Genomic DNA, 19622 nt, shown 5'->3' with positions numbered 1-19622 from the left:
ATAAGAGAATATCTTCCCTCATATAAAATATCCACTTTTTTGAACAGAAACATTTAGGATTTTGAACTGCAGTATTGAAAAGACTCAAGAAAATTATATCTGGTCCCCTATGAAATGCAGTGGAAGGAGATTGCTCTTGTGATCTAGCTGTACTGAGAATCCTGGGAGACATTTTGAAGACGTTTCCATCCCAATTTCAATTTCAAATTCAATCGATTTCCATATGCACTAACAGTGTGTGAGGATGGGATCCTGGAGGATGCAGCCTTTGCTCAGAGCCTGGAAAGGCGAGCGCTCTCTTCTCACGTGGACTCTGTTTTGTTTTCGTGTGTTGCTTTTCCTCCACTTATCCAGAATTAGAAACTGTTGCATACTTAGTACCAGATGAGTAAGCCACATTGTGAAATAACTCAGAAAAGAATTGTGGGGGGGAGGGGGGAGAATATACGCTTGTTTAGATTTCCAACAAAGCATATTTCCCCATACAAGCACTGACACGTTACTCTCAATCACTCATCATCTGACACACTGCAACACCATAGTTATTATCCTAGCATAGCCTAGCACACTGCAGAGGTATAAAAACTGCCCCGCGTGCTCACTGCTTATTTTGGAGGCTGCGAGAACTATAAAGGATGAAGGCTTCTCTTCTTGTCGTACTTGTCATTGCCCTGTGCACGGAGAGCGGTGAGTCGCCAAGGGTTGTTTTGTGCGAGCAAAAGGCCAGAGCTGGGGCAAGTCTTTGACATTGCAGGCTGAGGAAAGGATTTTGCAGCACAAACGGTAATGCTGAAGCTCATTATGCTCCATTCCATTCCTCAGAATAAGAACAGCCGATCCTTTCTGTGGGCTGCTGCTTTCCTACCAGGAGAAGTCGCAGAACCATAGAACCATTTGAGTTGGAAGGGATCTTTAAAGGTAATCTAGTCCAACTCCCCTGCAATGAACAGGGACATATATGGCTAGATTGGGTTGTTAGAGCCTGATCCAGGCTGAAATAATGCTGAGGAGCTGAAGTGGGGGTTGAGATGCTCTCTCACCCAACCCTTCCAACCCACTCCAGCATTTGGAGTGGCTCTGTGTAGGGATCTGAGAGCCATGAGTCTTGGTGGAGCTCCATGAGAAGGGGACTTAGCTGAGGATTATACAGAACTGGAAGGGTAATATAGAATCATTGGCAACATGGAATCATTGAATCATAGAATCGTTTGAGTTGAAAGGGACCTTTAAAAGTCATCTAGTCCAGTTCCCCTGCAATGAACGGGGACACTTACAGCTCTATCAGAGTGCTCAGAGCCCTCTCGATCCTGACTTTAAATATCTCCAACAAGGCTGCAAATTTGACCTATAAGAAAATATAGCCTGACTTTTTTTTTCTTGCTTATTTATTGGTTGAAATTGCAAACCTTAATCACCTAATTTGATAGAGGTGTTTGTGCTGCAAGAAGATGCAGTTCTGTCTCCCATCTCTTTCCTGCAGCTCCTCTGTCAATGCTGATCCCAGGTTTGGGATGGAGCCACAGGGTCCCATCCTCATTCTGATAACTTTTTCTTTTTAATCTGAACATCCCTCTGACTACTTCAGGGTAAATATTTGATTTCCTCAGCTCAGATGGATTTTGCCCTATTCTAAACCTAGAATAAACCTAATCTTTCTCTGACTCAGATGTAGAGCTAGAGAATAACTGCAAATTACCATCAATTTTAGTCCCCACCTAGCAGAGCACTAAGATTCATAATTAATTTGAAGCTATAAATGTTTATACTATGGGACTTCATAGGCTTTAAACTTGGCATGTACTCAATGGGATTGAGAAACTCAAGGGCAATAAAGCCAATCCCTTCCTGCAGCTTATCAACTATAATCACATTTTTTAAAAAATCACATAATGAGACAGCAAACTCACTAAAGGAGTCAATGAAAATTAAAACATAGGCAGCACCACTTTGCTGTGCAATCTAGCCAGAAGGCTGGTAGCTGTTACAATTAATCTCGAACCTGAATGATTTTAACAGTGCAAATTCTGCATCTGCCAGAACCTGTACTTTCTAATGCCTTACAAATGTTAACTGTTTATCCGTGTGGCTCAAATTATTCACATGAAAATCTTCACTGTAGAATACTCCATTTCATTTAGAGCAGAGATTGTTCTTGCTAGATGCAGGAAGGATACCTTCAAGGCACCCACATGCTTCCAGAGTCATCTTTAGTAGAATCATAGAATCATAGAATATCCTGAGTTGGAAGGGACCCATAGGGAACATCAAGCCCAACTCCTCATTCCACACAGGGCCACCCAAAAATCAGTAAATGCTTAGTGGGAGAGAAACCTTACAAAAGTGCAGTTGGCAAAATCGCTTGCTTTCTCCCTCCCATGGCAACAGGACTCTTAAATTACTAGCATTGGCAAGCTGGGATGAAACAGGACTTGGGCATCCAACAAGCTCCACAGTTTCCTGCATAGATCCAGAAAGTTTCTCGTTATTGTGATTAAAGCACAAAATGTATAACGTCTAGAAAACCCAGACTGAGGACTCTGCTCTAGTGTATGGCTATCAAGGTGGAAAGGGTGATTTCCAGTGGGGTGGAGTAGATATGTGCCTGGTTGCAGGTTGCACAAGAGAAGTGAGCAAGGCAACACAAGTTTTGAGCTTGGGAAAGGAGAGAGATGGTATCTGAGACACTGCCCAGCCACCCAGATTTTGCGTCCTCTGCTAGGTGTTCATCATCAAGAGATAAAAGAAGGAGGTAGAATATGCGAGGACTAGAGGCCACAAGAGGAAAGTGAAGGTCGGTGCTGAGTAGCTATGGGAAGGGAAAATGGGTTGTTAGCTGCAGTGTAGTGAGGAAGGAGCTTCCACAGAGACAGAGACAGATAAATTCTTCTTCCCTAAAATTCATTTTTGTGGTTTCCTATGAGATATAGTGCATGCTCCGGTCACTTGGGTTAATGGTAGGGAGTGGAGATTCTGTTTGGGTCAGACAGACTTATTTGACTCCTATTTGGGTCAAACAAGGGCAGAAATGCAGTTAGGACATTTCTGGCAATGGTACCAAGAAGGGCAAAGGACCTTGGGCAAGAGAGAAGAAGGATGGAGCAAAAGAAGAGCAGGGAAACAAAGCTAAGAGAGATTGCTGGCACAAGAATAAGATGGATATTAACTGGTCACAGACAGGGATAGCCTGAGAATGAGAAGAATGAGACTAATCCCCTTTGGGTGGCATTACTGCAGGAGTGTTTGCTCCAGATAAACAGATGAGCAGGAAATTCCTGTTATCATGCAAAGAAACCTTCCCTAAGGATCTCTTTGCCATGAATGACTGCTTTAGCTTACTTGAGCACAAGCTGTTTTCATTCATTCCTATTAGCACAGCACATTGCAGATGCACAGTGTTACAGATGTACCAAATTTGTAGTAATAGTGAGTCTTTACCCTTGGATGGCTATAAAAAGGAATGTGCTGCTGCTGAGGAGCTGGTTTGCTGAGCCATGTCATCCACAGAGCCAGGATTGCTTCCCAGTGCAGGAAAGTTCCAAGAATGAATTCATCAGATGCATGCATTCCTCTTCCCACCAAATACCGAGGTGGAGAGCTACATGGCTTGTCTCTTATTTGAGATAGGTTGTGGGAACATGCAGGAAAAAAGTCACACTCAGTATAACAAATATCAAATTTCTCTTCCTTTTAGGATTCAAGATTTTTAAAAGAACTCAATGTTGGTCCACCTGTCTGTTCTGAGAAAGGATGTATAGGCCAGGACTTTTCAGATAACTTGACAGGGATACGAAAGAGAGTGGACAGGAATCAGCTGGTTTCTTTTCATAAAACAACTATTGGCCAGAAAATGGAGATGGGGAGAGGTGTTAGAAATTGGGTTAGAAAGAGTCCACAAAAGCCACATGCTTATAGTAGTAGTAGACTGAGAAACTCTTTCCAACAAACATTTGTGATGCAAGAAGTTTAAATGGATTCAAGTGAGACTCAAGTATCCAGAAGGGATGTTCCTAGAAGATTACTAAATAAGCAAACCACAAGAATTTGAACTTAAAGCAATTTTGGTCCCAAAGAGCAATTTTGGTCCAAATCTGGATGCCTGCCTGTGGCTGCTGACAGATATTCAGTCTGGACTAGCGACACCAGTTTTGTAGTGTTCCTACAAATATTTCTAGAGATGAGTGATGGATGTTGTGCACTTCTTTTGCAGCTTTCTCCTTGACATGTTTCTCATGCAAAGATGCAACTTCCAACATACAGTGTCTCAGTACAACCACGTGTGCTGACCATGAGAAGTACTGTCTAACAACATATTCTACTAAGGGATTCGGTGAGTGTGAAGCTTTTCCTAGGGCTCTCTTGACAAAAGATTAGGCTGACTACAGGTGCCCTCCCACCAGGAGATGTGACAGAAGAATTAGAAGGATCATGTCACAAAGACATCAAATATTACTTCGGGTGTGAACTCAGCTAATTCATTTCTGTCACAATATATCATAACAACGCTTGTAAAACACACCCAGGAGAGGGAAACAATGGAAAAGTGAAGATTTCTCTGCACAACAACCTTGTCTAATCTATAGGCTTAAAGATATATTGACAGAGTGTTGGAACTAGAAAAGACCAGGTGCTGTGGAAGGGACAGCCAAGGCAAAATGATGATGACATCTTCATAGAATCGTGGAACCACAGAGGATCATAGAATGGCTTGGGTTGGAAGGGACCTCAAAGATCATCTAGTTCCAACACCCTGCCATAGACACATTTGCCAACTGCTAAATCAGGCACTAGACCTGGGCCCTATCCAACCTGGCTTTGAACATCTCCAGAAATGTGGCCATCTTGCACTAAACAAATGCATTAGATCTCTGAATTCATGCTTCAGGTTCCATTCAGCTAGGCCTGAACATGGCACAGGAGCCTTAAAGTCAAGGGATGGTCTCCATATATAAACAAATAATGATGCAGCGTGCCAAAGCCCAAGGGAAAACCATCAGCATTCAGTATAGAACAATATATTCCCCACTGCATATTGTGCAGACAATTTATCATTTATTAAAAAAATCTGACTTTTCCCCTTGTTCTCTCTCTCCCACTTCAGGTGATGACCGTCAGCAAAGTATTACCAAGCGATGTGCTGCATTTTGCCCAACAATTGACCTGAATATAGGGATTGCAGGTGTTGCCACTAACTGCTGCCAGACTTCCTTGTGCAACATCAGTGGGGCCAGCAGTGTGAAAACCAGTTACACCATGATAGCTGTGGGTGTCTTGGCCAGTCTTGCCTGCATCCTCCGCCTGGGGCTCTAAATGGGATGGGGGGAAAGGAGCTATGCGGCCTTGCACTGCAAGAGTTCAGTATCTCATCTGTACAGAAGTTTCTGCTAGGGTGAATGCCATCCTGTCTCTTCAACCTGGTGTGTCACATCCCATCAGTAAATATTTTTACTCAATACTAATACTAATTTACTAATACTTTTTCATGCTCTGACAGCCATGCACAAGGGCATGACCCTACCTCAGAATGGTGTTTGGAACACCATGTATGCTCTGTACCATACACAGAGTACCATACACAGAGTACCATACAGGCATCATCTCTCCTACTACTCAACTTTGTAACTCCATGCATTTTTCCCCTTCATTTTGGCCCTACCATTCTCCTGTGCCATTTTTCCCTTTATACCATTTTCTCCCGTTTGATATTAGATTTGTTAAACAGAATCTGGGCACAATAAAGTATTATTTTAGTCTGTTGTGTGAGTGTGTGGTATGGCACATAGGGTGCAGCGGCTGGGTGCATCCACGTTACCAGCAACAAAAGTGGAAGTGTTACTCTGCAAGTTGAACGGAAATAACACTGAAGTATATTCCATTCACTTTGCATTCACTTTGGGAAGCCTCTTCTAAGGTTTTCCTCCAATGTGTTGTTTTCTTTCCTTCTTTCTTTCTTTCTTTCTTTCTTTTTTTTTTTTTTTTTTTGTATTGGTAGAAGTGTCATTTTGTAAGTCTATTTCAGAGTAAACTCAATTCTATTTAACTTGCTTTCAATTTCTCTTCTGGGTCAGCTGGCAGAAAGTAAATGGCTGCTGAGCTCTTCAGCAGGCAAACAGAGGGGACAAGGTAGGACTGAAAATGAAGGGATCTTGAGCATTAAATTTTTCTTAAAATGATTTAAGAAATCACTTCTTCTAGTGGAAGTTGCTTTATAAGCATTACGGATTATCTTGAAAAGAAAGAAAAGTAACTAGAGGAACTTAAAGGAAACTCATCAGAAAAAAAACAGGCGGTTTCTACCCTGTGTGTGCTGGAGTGTTTAACAAATATTAACTCTGAGGACAAATCTCTTATGTTTGCTAGTCAAGTTTTCTACCTGTATTAAAATTGAAGGAACTTATTCCCCTTTGCTGACCTTCCTTGTGGATAATAGCTGTGAATGAGAGATTTGCTCACTGAAACTCTTTCAGAGTGAGTCACTCAATGCTGAAATGCTTTCTCCTGAGCTGGAGAAGCTTTCCATTAGGATTACTCCATCAAAGATCTCCCAGGGTAATTAGCTGGGTGCAGCTCACTCAGCTGGTTCTGACTCCATAGACTCACCACACAGGGAGAGCAGCTGTACATGTTGCTCACTCAACTGGGACTTGCTGAGAGCAGAGGAATGGCAATAGTGAGAAATATCTGGATCTTTATAACAGGTTTGCAAAGGAAATGTGGTCTTACAGCCCCAGCTTACTCAACCTGCTCCTGTCCCTTTTTGTCCACCCTTCCTCCCTTCTGTATCTGACTACATAGTCTCCAGCTATTTCCTAGCCTTCCTTCTTCATCCAATGCCAGCCTGGACTTTGCTTCCAATACTTATTTTCTTTCTAGAGATTCATCTCACTTTTTTTTCTCCTTGGTGCAAATGCAAGGCTGGCCAAGGATAATTCATCTTTAGCTATAAGAGTCTTTGTTGTCCCTATGTTTTCTTCTGCACTGCCACTCTTCAGCTGAGCTGGTCCTGCCTTCTATCCAATCTACTGCCTTCACCTTTCATTCCCTCCTTCCAAATTTAAAGATAATACTTCTGTGGCATACACATCTGAACATCTTGAACAAGCCAAGAACTTCTGTGACCACGCTCTGCCCTCAAATGGCCATGCTCTGCCCCCAAACCTGATCATATGGTTGTGAAAATCAGACTATTTGAAGTAGTCTCTTTGCTATCCCCAGCCTTAGGATTTCTTAGGGATGAGGTTAGTTGGTACAGGCCAAGATCAGGCTGGGACAGTAATAGTGACTGCACTGATTGCAGGACACGTCTTGTCCTGGTGAACTTGGAAATATAAACCCGTTCTTGGCATCAAGGTTTAAAAGAAGGTAGTGCTCTGTGCTACCTGAGCTTGGAAGGTTCCTTTGTTCTGGGCTCAGAGGAAGGCTGAGACATGAAAGAAAAATGTGTGGGCAAAAGATCTGAAGACATGTCACAGAGCCTGCTTCTGCCATTCAGGACTTCATTCAAGACTGCATTTCTGATGAGTTAATGCTTGGACTAGATGATCATAGTGGTCTTTTCAATCTTAATGATTCTATAATTCTATGATCTATGTTCTACTTATGGCTGTTGCATGGAGGAAGCCAGAATCCTGTCCCAAAGGGAGCAGCTCTATCTGTGTGCCCCAGCCTGCCTTCACCTCACCTTGTTTCTCCCCGTTCTTTACTATGAGATTGCTAAGGTGCTGGAACAGGCTACCCAGAGAGGTTGTGGATGCCCTGTCCCTGGAGGTGTTCAAGGCCAGGTTGTATGGAGCCCTGGGCAGCCTGGTCTAATATTAAATGTGGAGGTTGGTGGCCCTGCCTGTGATAGGGGGTTGGAGATTCACAATCCTTGAGGTGCCTTCCAACCCTGGCCATTCTGTGATTCTGTGTGATTCTGTGACCCCAAAGGTTTTACATTCTGTGTTGCCCAGCAACACAACCCATCAAGACTGACCCACATCTCATGTTACATAAAATGGTCCTTATCTGGAGATGGGAACAGCAATTGCCCTGAGGCACAGGAGGTTCTTCCATAGTAAAGCTACCTTGGCAATACTTTTTGTATAACAGGAGACTCCTCTCTGCTAGCCTGCCTGAGAAATCCTGATGTAACATCTTCCATGCCTAATTTCATATCTCTCCACCCAGGGTTTCTAGTTGGCTACAGTGACTACACACTCTTCCCGTGGGAGCACCAATCTGCCTTGCAGACATTTGAGATGCCTTGAGGGTTCTTGGGAAACTGGTACCTCACTCAAATAGCTGGGATTGCTCCTGGTGGAATTGGCTCTCTCTACATGGATTACATAAAAGCTCGGTTTACAGTGCTCTCAGTTACAATGCCAGGATCTGAATCAGACAAGGAGACCTTGCCCTGACTAAATTAGGCATGTGTAGGAGGTGATTTGACCTCGGCCCTTGTTTTCCCTCAACTCAAGGCTTTATCGCCATTGATACAGATTTCTATGCTGCTTTCTGCTCTCCTTGAATGTGTTGTCCCTATTTTTCCCTCACAATGTCAATTTTCTTCCCTTATTTGCGCAGATCAGATTGACAAGTGCACCAGGGACAAAGGAGGAGACAAGGTGGGTGTTTAAAATCAGAGTAAGGTCTTCAGAGGGTCTAAAATGCTTCTGAAAACCACGACAGGTGGCAAAACCAACCCTTTTTCAAAATTAGCTTTGGCTCTATTGACTTATAGACAACTCATAGCTCCATTCTGAGGTCCATTTTAGATTTTCCAAATGGGTATCGATGAGATCATTCTACAGAGGTGACTCAGCCTCCACAGCTATTTTGATCTTCCTCAATCTTTCTTCCCACTTGGTGCCCCTGATTGGCCAGCTTCAGGCCTTCCTCCAGGCTAAGGTCAGTAGGAGATGCTTGCTTCCCTATTCTGTGTGCTTAATTGTTGTCTCTGACTGCTCTGAGTTTTGTAATCTGTCCTCTTGGGAAATAAGGAATCATTGTGACTTAGTCACTGGGCTGCAAATTAGTTCTAAATGCTGGGAAGGGAGCATGCTCCAGCATTGTAATAAGCCCAGGGAATAGCAAAGACTTTAATGTTTTGAGAACAGCTCCCAAATAATTGTTTGACATACAGCAGTTTCCTACTCAATTTTCTCTTCTTAAACTCAGTACACACTTGTTGGCAGTTCTTAGCTGCTCTTGATGACTAATAAGCTAGATCTGATAAAAGGAGCGAGCCAAAATCCTATTTCATTAAAGTTCATGTGGAAACAAATGGGTGTTGGCAAGATTTGCATGATGGGATTGAAGTATTAAGGCCTGAACAGTAGGCCTCAAATCAAAGTTGACCTCTAAGTGAATCTCACAACCCAGCGTTACATATCATCAGTATCTGATCATTAGCAAAATATGTATGATAATTAGCGAAATGTGTATCTTGGACAAAACATCTCATTAGCAAAAGATGTAGCTTAGATAAAGCACTATGAGAATGAATTAACCTTTCCTTGTTTAGAAGTATAGTGTCAAGGCCAACTAGTACACAAACTTCTTTTGTTTCTCCTTTAGCCCTGGCCAGGCTTGAGGTGAATTCCAAAGGAAAAATGAAACCAGATGTTTCTGCCTATCATGTAATCTTGTTTGTTCAACAATACAAAAGATGGACCCTCTTGTAGCAAAGCTGGAGACCTTGCCTACAAGTGGAAACCCTGAGTATTGCTATCGTCATGTAGTAATGGTTAGGTGCACTGCCTTGATCTGTATTATTCTGGCTGTATCCTTTCACTTATTATCTAATTGCTTTAAATTTAAGCAGAAGTAAACACACTTCTTTAACGTGGTGTCTGTGACATTTGTGCTGACTCTATCCACTGGCAAAACAAGGATCTGTGGCAATAAATAGAGCAATCTTTCACACGTGGAGAAAGGGTGAAGAAATACACAGAACAAAAGTCTATGGGATAATTAATAGGAGAAAAACAAAGGGAAAATGGTTGCTTCCTTTTACCCTCATTGCAAAATAACAGCGGAAAGAGACACTCACTAATTATGAACAACAACCTGTTTATAAGACACAATAAACTTGATTGCCTCTTGCAAAAAAAAAGGTTTAATCTGATCTTTACCAGCATGTCCCCTGTGAACCTGACAAATCTCCAACAACATGGTAAGAGATGAGTATTTTGACATTGGTCTTGATTAACTCTGGAATTCACCACCTGATTATGCCATTGCTGGATAAGTTTTGGAAAAGCCTGCAAAGTGTCAGTATGTCATGAGGATAAGGAAATCATCCAGTGTTAAACGATTCAGACACAAAGGAAATGACACTTTGTGTCGCAAAGACCAATAAAATACACTACTGATGGCTACTACAAAAACCACCAGCTGTGTTATTCCATAATTGTCAGAAAAAGGGGGTTTTGAAAACTTGTTCTTTTGTGCGTTCTGCTCCCTGCTGTGCAGGACAAGTCTCACCTCGGAGGAAAACTGAAGTAGAAGCACAAGCTCTTACAAGACATGTCCTATTTCCCAGAATGTCAGAAGATGATCTTAAGAAATTCAGAGGAGAGATACACAGAGGAATAGAGAGAAAATGATTTATTTAAGAGGAGAGATTGAAAAAGAGACATTGTGAGAGATGGCTTTTTTTTGAAATAGACTAGGAATTCCAGAGTGACAATTTGTGGTATTGTAAATAGAGATCTGATTTCCAGGAAGTGCTGGATGTGGAGAAAAGCAGACTCTCTAAAAGATGCCTAAAATAGAAGCAAAACGTCATTAAATAAAATATTTATGGAATTTCAGAAGGTATTCAAGAAATACAACGAAGAGAGGAGAGCACACAGGGATTAACTGCAGCTAATGGAAAAAAAATGATAAAGAAATGAAGGCTGACACAAAATTTTGAGAAAAATATTTTGTTTGAATAACCATTATCCAACTTCATTTAGTGTAAAATTGACTTTACTGGAGCTATATCAGCGTAGGTGTGAGTCTGGCCTTCTGGTTCTGTGTAGCAATTAAGACAACGGTATGAGCCCTGGAAAAGGGATTACAAAAATGCACTGCCAAGACTGTTTTCCTTTGCCTGCAGGCTCCGCTATTTCATCAGTGCAGCTGCTGGTTCTGTGGAAAGACAGGAGGAAGTAAAGGCAATCAGGGAGAGAAGAGACAGCTCCCATTTCCCATTACTCATAAGACTGGAGGAGCAATAAATGAGGTGCTAAAGGGACTTTTCCTCAATGTGCTATCGTGCACCATGGGCTCCAGCATGGAGAACTCCCACATGCACCTTACACACCCTTCAGTTGACTTCATGCCTGGAACCTGTAAAACTGCTGCTGTTCAAAAGGTATATAACCTGTCCTCCAAACACCTTCCCAATTGAGCTGAGAGGATCTGGTGGAGATGAAGACTACTCCTGTTATCTTGCTGGTTGCTGTCCTGTGTGTGGAGCAAGGTGAGCCTCTAATGCTGTTACCAATGATGGAATTTAGGGAGCTATCAACAGCTTTGCAGTATTGCAGTGCTCAGCCATGCTAACTGCCAACTTCCAAATATACCCTGATTAACACTGAGCTCTCTATTTGCTGCAGATATAAGATCCTGATAAAGTAATTCTTTCCAGCAGGCAGTACTGAGTGATATAGTCCTATGTTGCACTGTATGCTGGGTTATATTCATACAGTGGTCTACAGGATCCTTCTCAGCTATGCAAGTTGAAAGTGCCAGAAGACATAAGAAGGCATATTTTTTATTCATATTGGTTTTAAATATTTTACATTCTTTTCCATGCTGCTGCTTCCTTCATTGTAGGGAGCCATGTGCTGTGTCACATGTTCTGTTCGCTAGGAAATGAAGCAGTGAGGATTTTTATAGGTGAAATCAGAGTCAGAGGTGAAAGAACTTTTCTTGCATACACAATGTTAAAGGCATACTTCTTCCAAAAAGAAGCCTGAAGTATTCTAAATGCGTGTCTGCTTTCTGAGACTGATCCATGTGTATTGCTGCTTTGCTACTGACACGTAGGAATAATGATCAGATTGCCAACATCTCCCCACGCCTTATGGTTTCCCAGAAACCATGATACATATCTAGCAGGGGTTGAGAAAGAGGCATTTAATTAATTCTTGCTCTCTGATGTATCAAACCTTTACTCCCACGTTATTCTGGCAGATGGCTCTTCAGTGTGCCTGCAAGTTTTGGACAGTTTTGGGGTGAGGAAAGGGGTATGTAACTGTACAAAAAAATGACTTTGTGCCCAGTCCTGAGTGATGTGAGATCCAAGACTCTAGCAGAATACATTTCATTGGCGTACTTTATTGATCTAGTGGGCTGGTGATGTTCTGTGTTGATATTAACTTGCAAATGGATGTTAAGACAGCTTTTTATACAGCATCTTTCTGTAGACCAGTCTAGATCAGAGAATGCTAGTAATTCTAACTCAAGACTTCTACACTCAAGATTAAAAGATCACAACTTTCCATACTAATACAAAGGCAGACTTGGAGACAACCATTATTTTATTCTTCTCGTGTATCTGGGGTTCCAGTCCATTCCTGTGTCAAATTCTGATCAATCTGGTCTCACAGCCCAACAAACATGCTCTGTTTCATTTGTTTCCATGATCTCAGCAGTATAGAACATATGACCAGAAGAAATCTTAAAAGGTCAAGATCCTTTTCCCCACTCCAATGCTGGGCCAGATCAGGAAGATGTTTGTCAGATGCAGCTTTGAAAGTTTCCAAAAAAGAAGATAAAACAGCCTAGAACTGCTCAGACACTTCTTCCTTCAATGAGCTAATCTAAATATCTAATGACCATCTCTTATTGTGTAGTTCCCGTTTTCACCATAGGGAGTTTATTACCTTCCATGCAGCTTCTTTTTTCTTCTTTGAAGAGAGTTACTGTGTCTTTCCTCAATGTTATCTTGCTTTGACTGAGAAAGTTAAATGCTTCAAATATTTTTTACAAGGCTGTATTTTCAAGATCTCTGACCACTTCTCCTCCCTCTCCTCTGGTCTCTCCAAGTGCTTTGCATATTTTTTGAAGTGCCACATACAGATTTGGACATCAATGTTTCAGCTGAGGTCTTGACAGAGTGGAAAGGCCACCTTGCATACCTTCCACATGACCTTGCTGCCTGTGTTCCTTTGAGTGATGTTTGTTTTCATTGCTACAGTGTGACACTGTTGGTTCCCACTGTTTACACTGCCATTCTTAATTGTAACACAACCTGTTGTTTCTCATCCTACATTTATGGGGTCAATTTTTATCTTAGTACAACATACTTTTCTTTATTGAACCGCATGCGTTCTTTTTTTTTCATTCCTTTGTTACATCCACAGATCAAAATCACCTAGAACTCTGCTTACAGTACATTTTCAGTGATTTTCTTCCCTTCCCTTCCTTCCCTTCCCTTCCCTTCCCTTCCCTTCCCTTCCCTTCCCTTCCCTTCCCTTCCCTTCCCTTCCCTTCCCTTCCCTTCCCTTCCCTTCCCTTCCCTTCCCTTCCCTTCCCTTCCCTTCCTCCCTTCCCTTCCTTCCCTTCCCTTCCCTTCCCTTCCCCTTTCCATTTTGCCTCCCCTCCCCTCCCCTCCCCTCTACTCCTCTCCCCTCCCCTCACCTCCCCTCCCGACCTTTTCCCTTCTCTCCCCCATCTTTCCTTGCTCTTCCCTTACTTTTTCTCATAGAATCATAGAATGACTTGGGTTGGAAGGGACTTCAAAGATTATCTAGTTCCAAGCCCTCTGGAGGAAGGGTTGCCAACCACTAGATTAAGCACTAGATCAGGTTTCAGAGGGCCCCATCCAGCCTGGCCTTGAATGTCTCTAGGGATGGGCCATCCACATCTTTTGATGCAGCCCTGGACATAGCTGGCCTTCTGGGCCACAAGCACACACTGCTGGCTCATGTCCTGCTTTTCATCCACCAAGACCTCCAAGACCTTCTCCATAGGGCTGCTCTGAAAGATTTCTTCTCCCAGTCTGTATGCATGCCTGAGACTGCCCCAACATAATTGCAACACCTTGCACTTGGCTTTATTGAACCTCATGATAAGGGCTCACCTTCAGATTTTATTCAAGGTCTCTTCCTTCTGCTGCATCAACTTGTCATGGTTTTATGATATTTTTATTATCAATATTCTGCATCATAGCATCATGTAGTACACTGGGAGCTACAGATGCTCCATGGGTTCTCCCCACCCCATTAGTCACAGAACTGGGCTGAACCAGCCCATAAACTATTGACACAACTGCACCACTTGGCTTAGTGTCATCTACAGACTTGCTAAAGATTCATTCAATCCCATCATCTATGTCATAAAGATGTTAGAGTATCAGTCCCAAGACAGACAGCTGGAGATACCACTAGTCACCGACCTCTATCTGGCCATAGAGCCATTGACAACAACTCTCTGGCTATGACTATCCAACCAGTTCCTTATCCACTGAATAGTCCACTCTTCAAACTTACATTTCTCCAATTTAGAGATAAGGATATGGTGTGGGATCATGTCAAAGGCCTTGCACAAGTCCAGGTAAATGACACTGGTTGCCTCTTCTTTGTCCACTGATGCCATCACTCCACATAGAAGGCCACCAGATTTGTCAGGCATGATCTTCCCTTGGTGAAGCCATGCTGGCTGTCTCAGATCACCTGCTCATCCCCCACGTGCCTTAACATCTCTTCCGGGAGGAACTGTTTCATGACCTTCCCAGACAGAGATGAGACTCACTGGCCTGTAGTTCCCCAGGTTCTCCTTCCTTCCTTTATTATGAATAGGAGTGATATTTCTCTTTTTCGAGTCACTGAGGACTTCACCTAACAGTCACATGATCATCAGGAACTTCTAATTTAATAGTTTCTCTGAACTACATTGCCCTTATACTTCTTTGAAGCCAACTGCTTATCAGACAAAACCACACTCATGTCCTCTATTTGCGTTCTGCCCTTTCCGTGCTGATAGTGTCCCCACATCTACCAGGAGCTTGGCAAGCGTTTTGCATGGATTCACTTTCCAAAAATATCTGTGTTTTTAAATAAACTAATCCCCTCTCCTACACACACAAACACATATTTTGCTCTCGGTGATTTTGAAAGCTCAGAATGCAATCGCCACAACCAAGTCTATACATCGGTTAATCTGCTGAGCTAGGATCTAGTTTCTCATGCACACCGTGTTTCTGGGTTTTTTGTTTTTTGTTTGCTGTTTTAATTTTTCTCTCCTTTTATCATCACTTTCCATAGGCTTTCGTTTTTACCTTACAACCTTCTGTATCTCACAGCAAACATAAGCATCCTTGACAGACAGGACAACTCATCGTTGTCTGCCTGTGCTGCTGGTCACCTTCAATATCTGTATTTCAGACAAATACAGTTAAACCATTCTTTTTGTTAAGACTTCCCATTTACTGTCTATCTTACAGCAGTATGCAGAAGTTCAACACAGCATCTAACTGCTCTCCCCAGGCTCCTTAGGACTGAGGTTAGGCCAGCTCAGTTAGTGGTGTCTGACCTCAAGAAAAGATACGTGACAGTACTCTCCAAGACAACTGAAAGAAAAGTAGGACACTAGGCAATGTCCATCTCCTCAAAATACTTCAGGACTCAGGCATCCTCAAATTTTCCATGGCAAACCCTTTTGGAGAAGCAAATGAGCAGTCATTGACAATCCATGTGAAGGACCTCTCAGGATAGAGAAGCTTTTGCTCAGCAACAATCTCCATCATAAACGTCCCCCAAATCCTTGAATTCCACTCACATCTACTGCTGCCAGAGATCGCAAACAGATCAATAATACTTCTCAGTCTGAGACATATGAGACAGAGAGGGATTTAACATTACTGCTACAGGTCAAGGGATAAAGCAAGTCGCTGGTCATCCACACATGAGAATTTGTCAGGATATAACTAGGAAAAATGTAGATATTTAGATTGCAGTATTGCAGTTCCTAAACCACAAAACATGCTCCTTTTTTTCCCCCCCCAGGCTATCCGTTTATGTGCTATGTGTGCCAAGAACAGGAGTCCAACAAGGACTGTTTAACCATTTCCATGTGTACAAAGGAAGACAAATATTGTGTGACTGTCCGTGACAATGTTGGAACAAGTAAGTTACTGAACAACTCTTTATTTGTGTTGTAGGAAAAGGAGTCCTATGAATTCATGCTAGTCACAGCCACATATGGGAACAATAGACCCAGTCACCAATTGTTAGGAAACCCTGCTGCTCCCTATAGCAAACACTGCAGTGTCACTTAATACTGTTATCAAGAGATGGGGAAATGCTGACACCATGTATAGCAACATCAGCTAAACCATAATTCTGGTTAAAACTCCCTATTTATTGTCTATTTTGGAGTAATATGAAAAAGTTCAACAGAGCATCTGACTACTCACCCCAGACTTTTGAAGGTCAAACAAGACCAAGCTGCTGTAGATGTCCCTGTTCATTGCTCAAGAGTTGAACCAGATGACCTTTAAAGGTTCCTTCCAGCTCAAACGATTCTATGATTCTATGCTAATTTCACTTTAGAGACTGATCTAACTTGGAGCCCAGAGAAGTAATTCATCATATATCAGCAGTATTGACATGGTCAGACTGCTGCTAGTCCTGAGAGGACATTTTGCCTTGGGGACTGCTTCCTGCCCTTCTTTTTTTTAATAATCACCAGTGGAGATTTAGCTAGGAAAGCATTATAGCAATAATCCTTGCATTTTATTCTTTTTTTTTTTTTTCCCTTCTCCTCTGCATTAGACTCTGACAAGCCTAAATATGTCATCTCTAAGATGTGCTCTCCAACGTGTCCAGAAACAAGCCAGCAACAAAACCAAGCCCATCGGAATGTTTCATGCTGTGAAAAACCATTGTGCAATGTGAATGGAGGCAGCAGCAAGCAAGGCAGCTATGCAGCGACGTTCCTGGGTGTCCTAGCTAGTATCACTTACATTTTTGCCTGTGGACAGTGATGGGTTAGGAAAAGCACCCTGTGTTGGCATTATTGTCTGAAATAAAAGTGTGTTACACTGGGATAATTACTGCTTTAAGAGCTCATGACTTGCAGATGAGCTTTGCCTGGGATTTTCAAGAATCTCAGTAAGTTAGACGCTGAACTCCCATTGATTTCCTAATCCTCCTTGAATCTGAAGTGCCTTCAGACAGTCATGTCATCTAAGAAAACATGTAAAAGACCCTTTTGACATGTTCAGGCTTCAAATAATTACAGCTCTGAAGATATTCTCAAAGACACACTTTTTTCTCTTTGAGTTTTTGAACGCCATGTGGAATAGCAATCCACCCTGCCAGAAACACAGGTAATAGTTCAATAGTTATGTCAGCACAGCGGAGAAGTTCAGTATCTTCTTCAGGTCACAATACGTTGGTTAACACACATCAGTTCATAAACAAGAAAGAAGAGGTAAATCTTGTTTCTGGAAATTTCTGGAAATTCTTCCAGCCTCAATCGGCAACAATTTCTGGCTCCCATGGCAATTTGTACTTGGAAGGGTATCACGAGCATTCTTCATCTCCCAGCTCTGATGTGCCAACTGAGTTTGGAGAAAAGGCAAAGAGGAACAAATGTGACCTAGAGAGGAGATACAATGTCTGGTAGTGGGGAGATGGAAGAGAGAAGGAAATGGTTTGGCATACACAGACCTGGTCCAGCTGGAAAAGAAAATGTCTCCATATCTATTTCCTTTTTTTTTTCAGGGCCAACCCAACCCAACTGCTATTGCCAAACCCAGTCATTTAGAGACTGTGAGATAGCTTTAAGAAAACCATGGCATAGAAATGATTGATTGTGCTGGGCTTTGTTAGATTCTAGGCTCTTTGCTTCCTCCTCTCCCACCAAGAGCTGCAGCTGAAGGGAGGCAGAAAAGCTCTGTATGAGGCCTGGAGATGTCTACAGAGAAGAGGGGCAGGCAGCTAAAGACTAACATAAATAGCCCAGAGCTTCCTGGTTATAACCCCTGCTGCAAGCTCACTTCTCTGGAACAAAAATAAAAAAGGGAAGAGTTGGCAGCAACACTAGCTCAGCTGTGTTCTGACACCAGGACTCATCCAAACAATTCAGAGTCTTTGTTTTGTGGTTGTTGTGGTTCTTTTTTTTTTTTTTCTTTTTTCCTTTTATGAGATGCTTTATTTGCTGGCTAAATGAGATCTTTTATGAGATGATTTGTCTAAAGCATTGTCTTGAAAGTCAGCATATTTTTGGCTGCAAATCTGGAAGGATCCATTGCTGGTGCTGGCAACAGGATCTTGGTTTCTATAACCATGGGACTCAGTAAGATCGACAATTAATTGTAAGAGATGGAATAAACCTCAGAAAGTGGGGAACACACATCCTTGCCAGTCTGGCCAACCCGGTAAGGAATGATTTAAGCTAGGAAAGCGGGGGGAATAGGAGAGTTACAGAGAGCACCCAGATAGCAAATCAAAGCTGAAGTGTGGATACCTCCATCAAGTGCTGGATTAAAGGACAGACTAACAAGGGTGACACTTTTGTGGGTGTTTGCTACAGGCTACTTGATCGGGGGAGAAAGCAGGTGAGGCCTTTCACAATGGAGTTCTGTGTTCTTTGAGGAGAAAGCCGGGTAATAAGTAGAACTGCAAAAGTGGACTTCAGGAGAGCCAACTTTGGCCTCTTCAGGGACCTTCTTGAATGAATACTATGAGAAGAGTCCCTAGAAGGAATAGAGATCCAAGGTTAATATTCAAGGATCACATCCCGTAGGCTAAAGAATGATGCATCTCCGTGGGCAAGAAATCAAGCAGAGTGAATATAAAACCTGCATGGATGAACAAAGCATTCCTGACAAAACTCAAACATAGGCAGGAGGTGTGTGGGGAGTGGAAGCAGGGACAGGCCATTCAGGATAGAATATAGGGATATTGTCAGAGTAGGCATAAATGTGAAAGAAAGGCCTGGGCACATTTGCAATTAAATCTGGCTAGGGATGTCAAGGACAACAAGAAGGGCTTTTCAAATGAATCAGCAACAAAAGGAAAACTAAAGAAAATATGGGCCCACTGCAGAATGAGGCAGGAAAACTGGCAACAGAGGATGAAGAAAATGCAGAGATACTGAAGGACTTCTTTGCTTCAGTCTTCACTACAAAGATCAGCATGAAGGAATCTCTGATTCAGGAGACCAGAGAGAAATTCTGGAGAGAGGAAGACTTTCTCTTGGTTGAGGAGGACTGGGTTAGAAATCATTTAGGCAAATTTGACATCCATATATCCATGGATCCTGATGGGATGCAAACACAAGTACCAGGGGAGATGGTGGACATCATGGTTAATCATCTTTGAAAAGTCTTGGCAATCAGGAGAGGTGCCTGAATACTGGAAAAAAAGCAAATATCATAAAGCAAGTATCATCCCAGTCTTCAACAAGGGCAAGGAAGATCCAGGAAACTACAGGCAAGTCAGCCTCACATCAGTTCCTGGGAAAGTGATGGAATAGCTTATCCTGGAGGCTGTCTCTAAGCATGTGGAAGACAAGAAGGATTCAGCAAAGGGGTATGCTACACTAACCTATTGACTTTTGTGATGGGACAACAGGCTGGATGAGGCGAGAGCAGTGGATGTTGTCTATTGGGATGTCAGCAAGGCAACAGTTTCCCTTGA

General features: G+C 42.4%; 2 protein-coding genes across 2 annotated transcripts; both read left to right on the top strand.

Moving 5' to 3' along the window:
- The first annotated feature begins 529 nt into the window (after window positions 1–529).
- On the top strand, window positions 530–5750 carry LOC100541044 (lymphocyte antigen 6E-like). The gene is made up of 3 exons (XM_003205322.5): window positions 530–687; window positions 4208–4327; window positions 5099–5750. Exons 1-3 carry the CDS (start codon window positions 636–638, stop codon window positions 5305–5307), a joined length of 381 nt encoding a protein of 126 aa, XP_003205370.1. The 5' UTR covers window positions 530–635; the 3' UTR covers window positions 5308–5750.
- Window positions 5751–6802: 1052 nt separating this feature from the next.
- Window positions 6803–17130, top strand: LOC104910461 (lymphocyte antigen 6E-like). The gene is made up of 3 exons (XM_019614253.3): window positions 6803–11449; window positions 15981–16100; window positions 16749–17130. Exons 1-3 carry the CDS (start codon window positions 11398–11400, stop codon window positions 16958–16960), a joined length of 384 nt encoding a protein of 127 aa, XP_019469798.1. The 5' UTR covers window positions 6803–11397; the 3' UTR covers window positions 16961–17130.
- The last annotated feature ends 2492 nt before the right edge of the window (window positions 17131–19622 follow it).

Source organism: Meleagris gallopavo, chromosome 3, assembly GCF_905368555.1.
Source record: "Meleagris gallopavo chromosome 3, MGAL_WU_HG_1.1, whole genome shotgun sequence".
NCBI classification, from domain to species: Eukaryota; Metazoa; Chordata; class Aves; order Galliformes; family Phasianidae; genus Meleagris; species Meleagris gallopavo.
This window is presented reverse-complemented; position numbering and strand designations above follow the sequence as displayed.

Coding starts and splice junctions, on each gene's coding strand:
- LOC104910461 (XM_019614253.3), top strand. CDS start 11,398: ATGAAGACTACTCCTGTTATCTTGCTGGTTGCTGTCCTGTGTGTGGAG. Junction 11,450..15,980: donor TGTCCTGTGTGTGGAGCAAG/GTGAGCCTCTAA, acceptor TTCCCCCCCCAG/GCTATCCGTTTATGTGCTAT. Junction 16,101..16,748: donor CCGTGACAATGTTGGAACAA/GTAAGTTACTGA, acceptor CCTCTGCATTAG/ACTCTGACAAGCCTAAATAT.
- LOC100541044 (XM_003205322.5), top strand. CDS start 636: ATGAAGGCTTCTCTTCTTGTCGTACTTGTCATTGCCCTGTGCACGGAG. Junction 688..4,207: donor TGCCCTGTGCACGGAGAGCG/GTGAGTCGCCAA, acceptor CTTCTTTTGCAG/CTTTCTCCTTGACATGTTTC. Junction 4,328..5,098: donor ATATTCTACTAAGGGATTCG/GTGAGTGTGAAG, acceptor CTCCCACTTCAG/GTGATGACCGTCAGCAAAGT.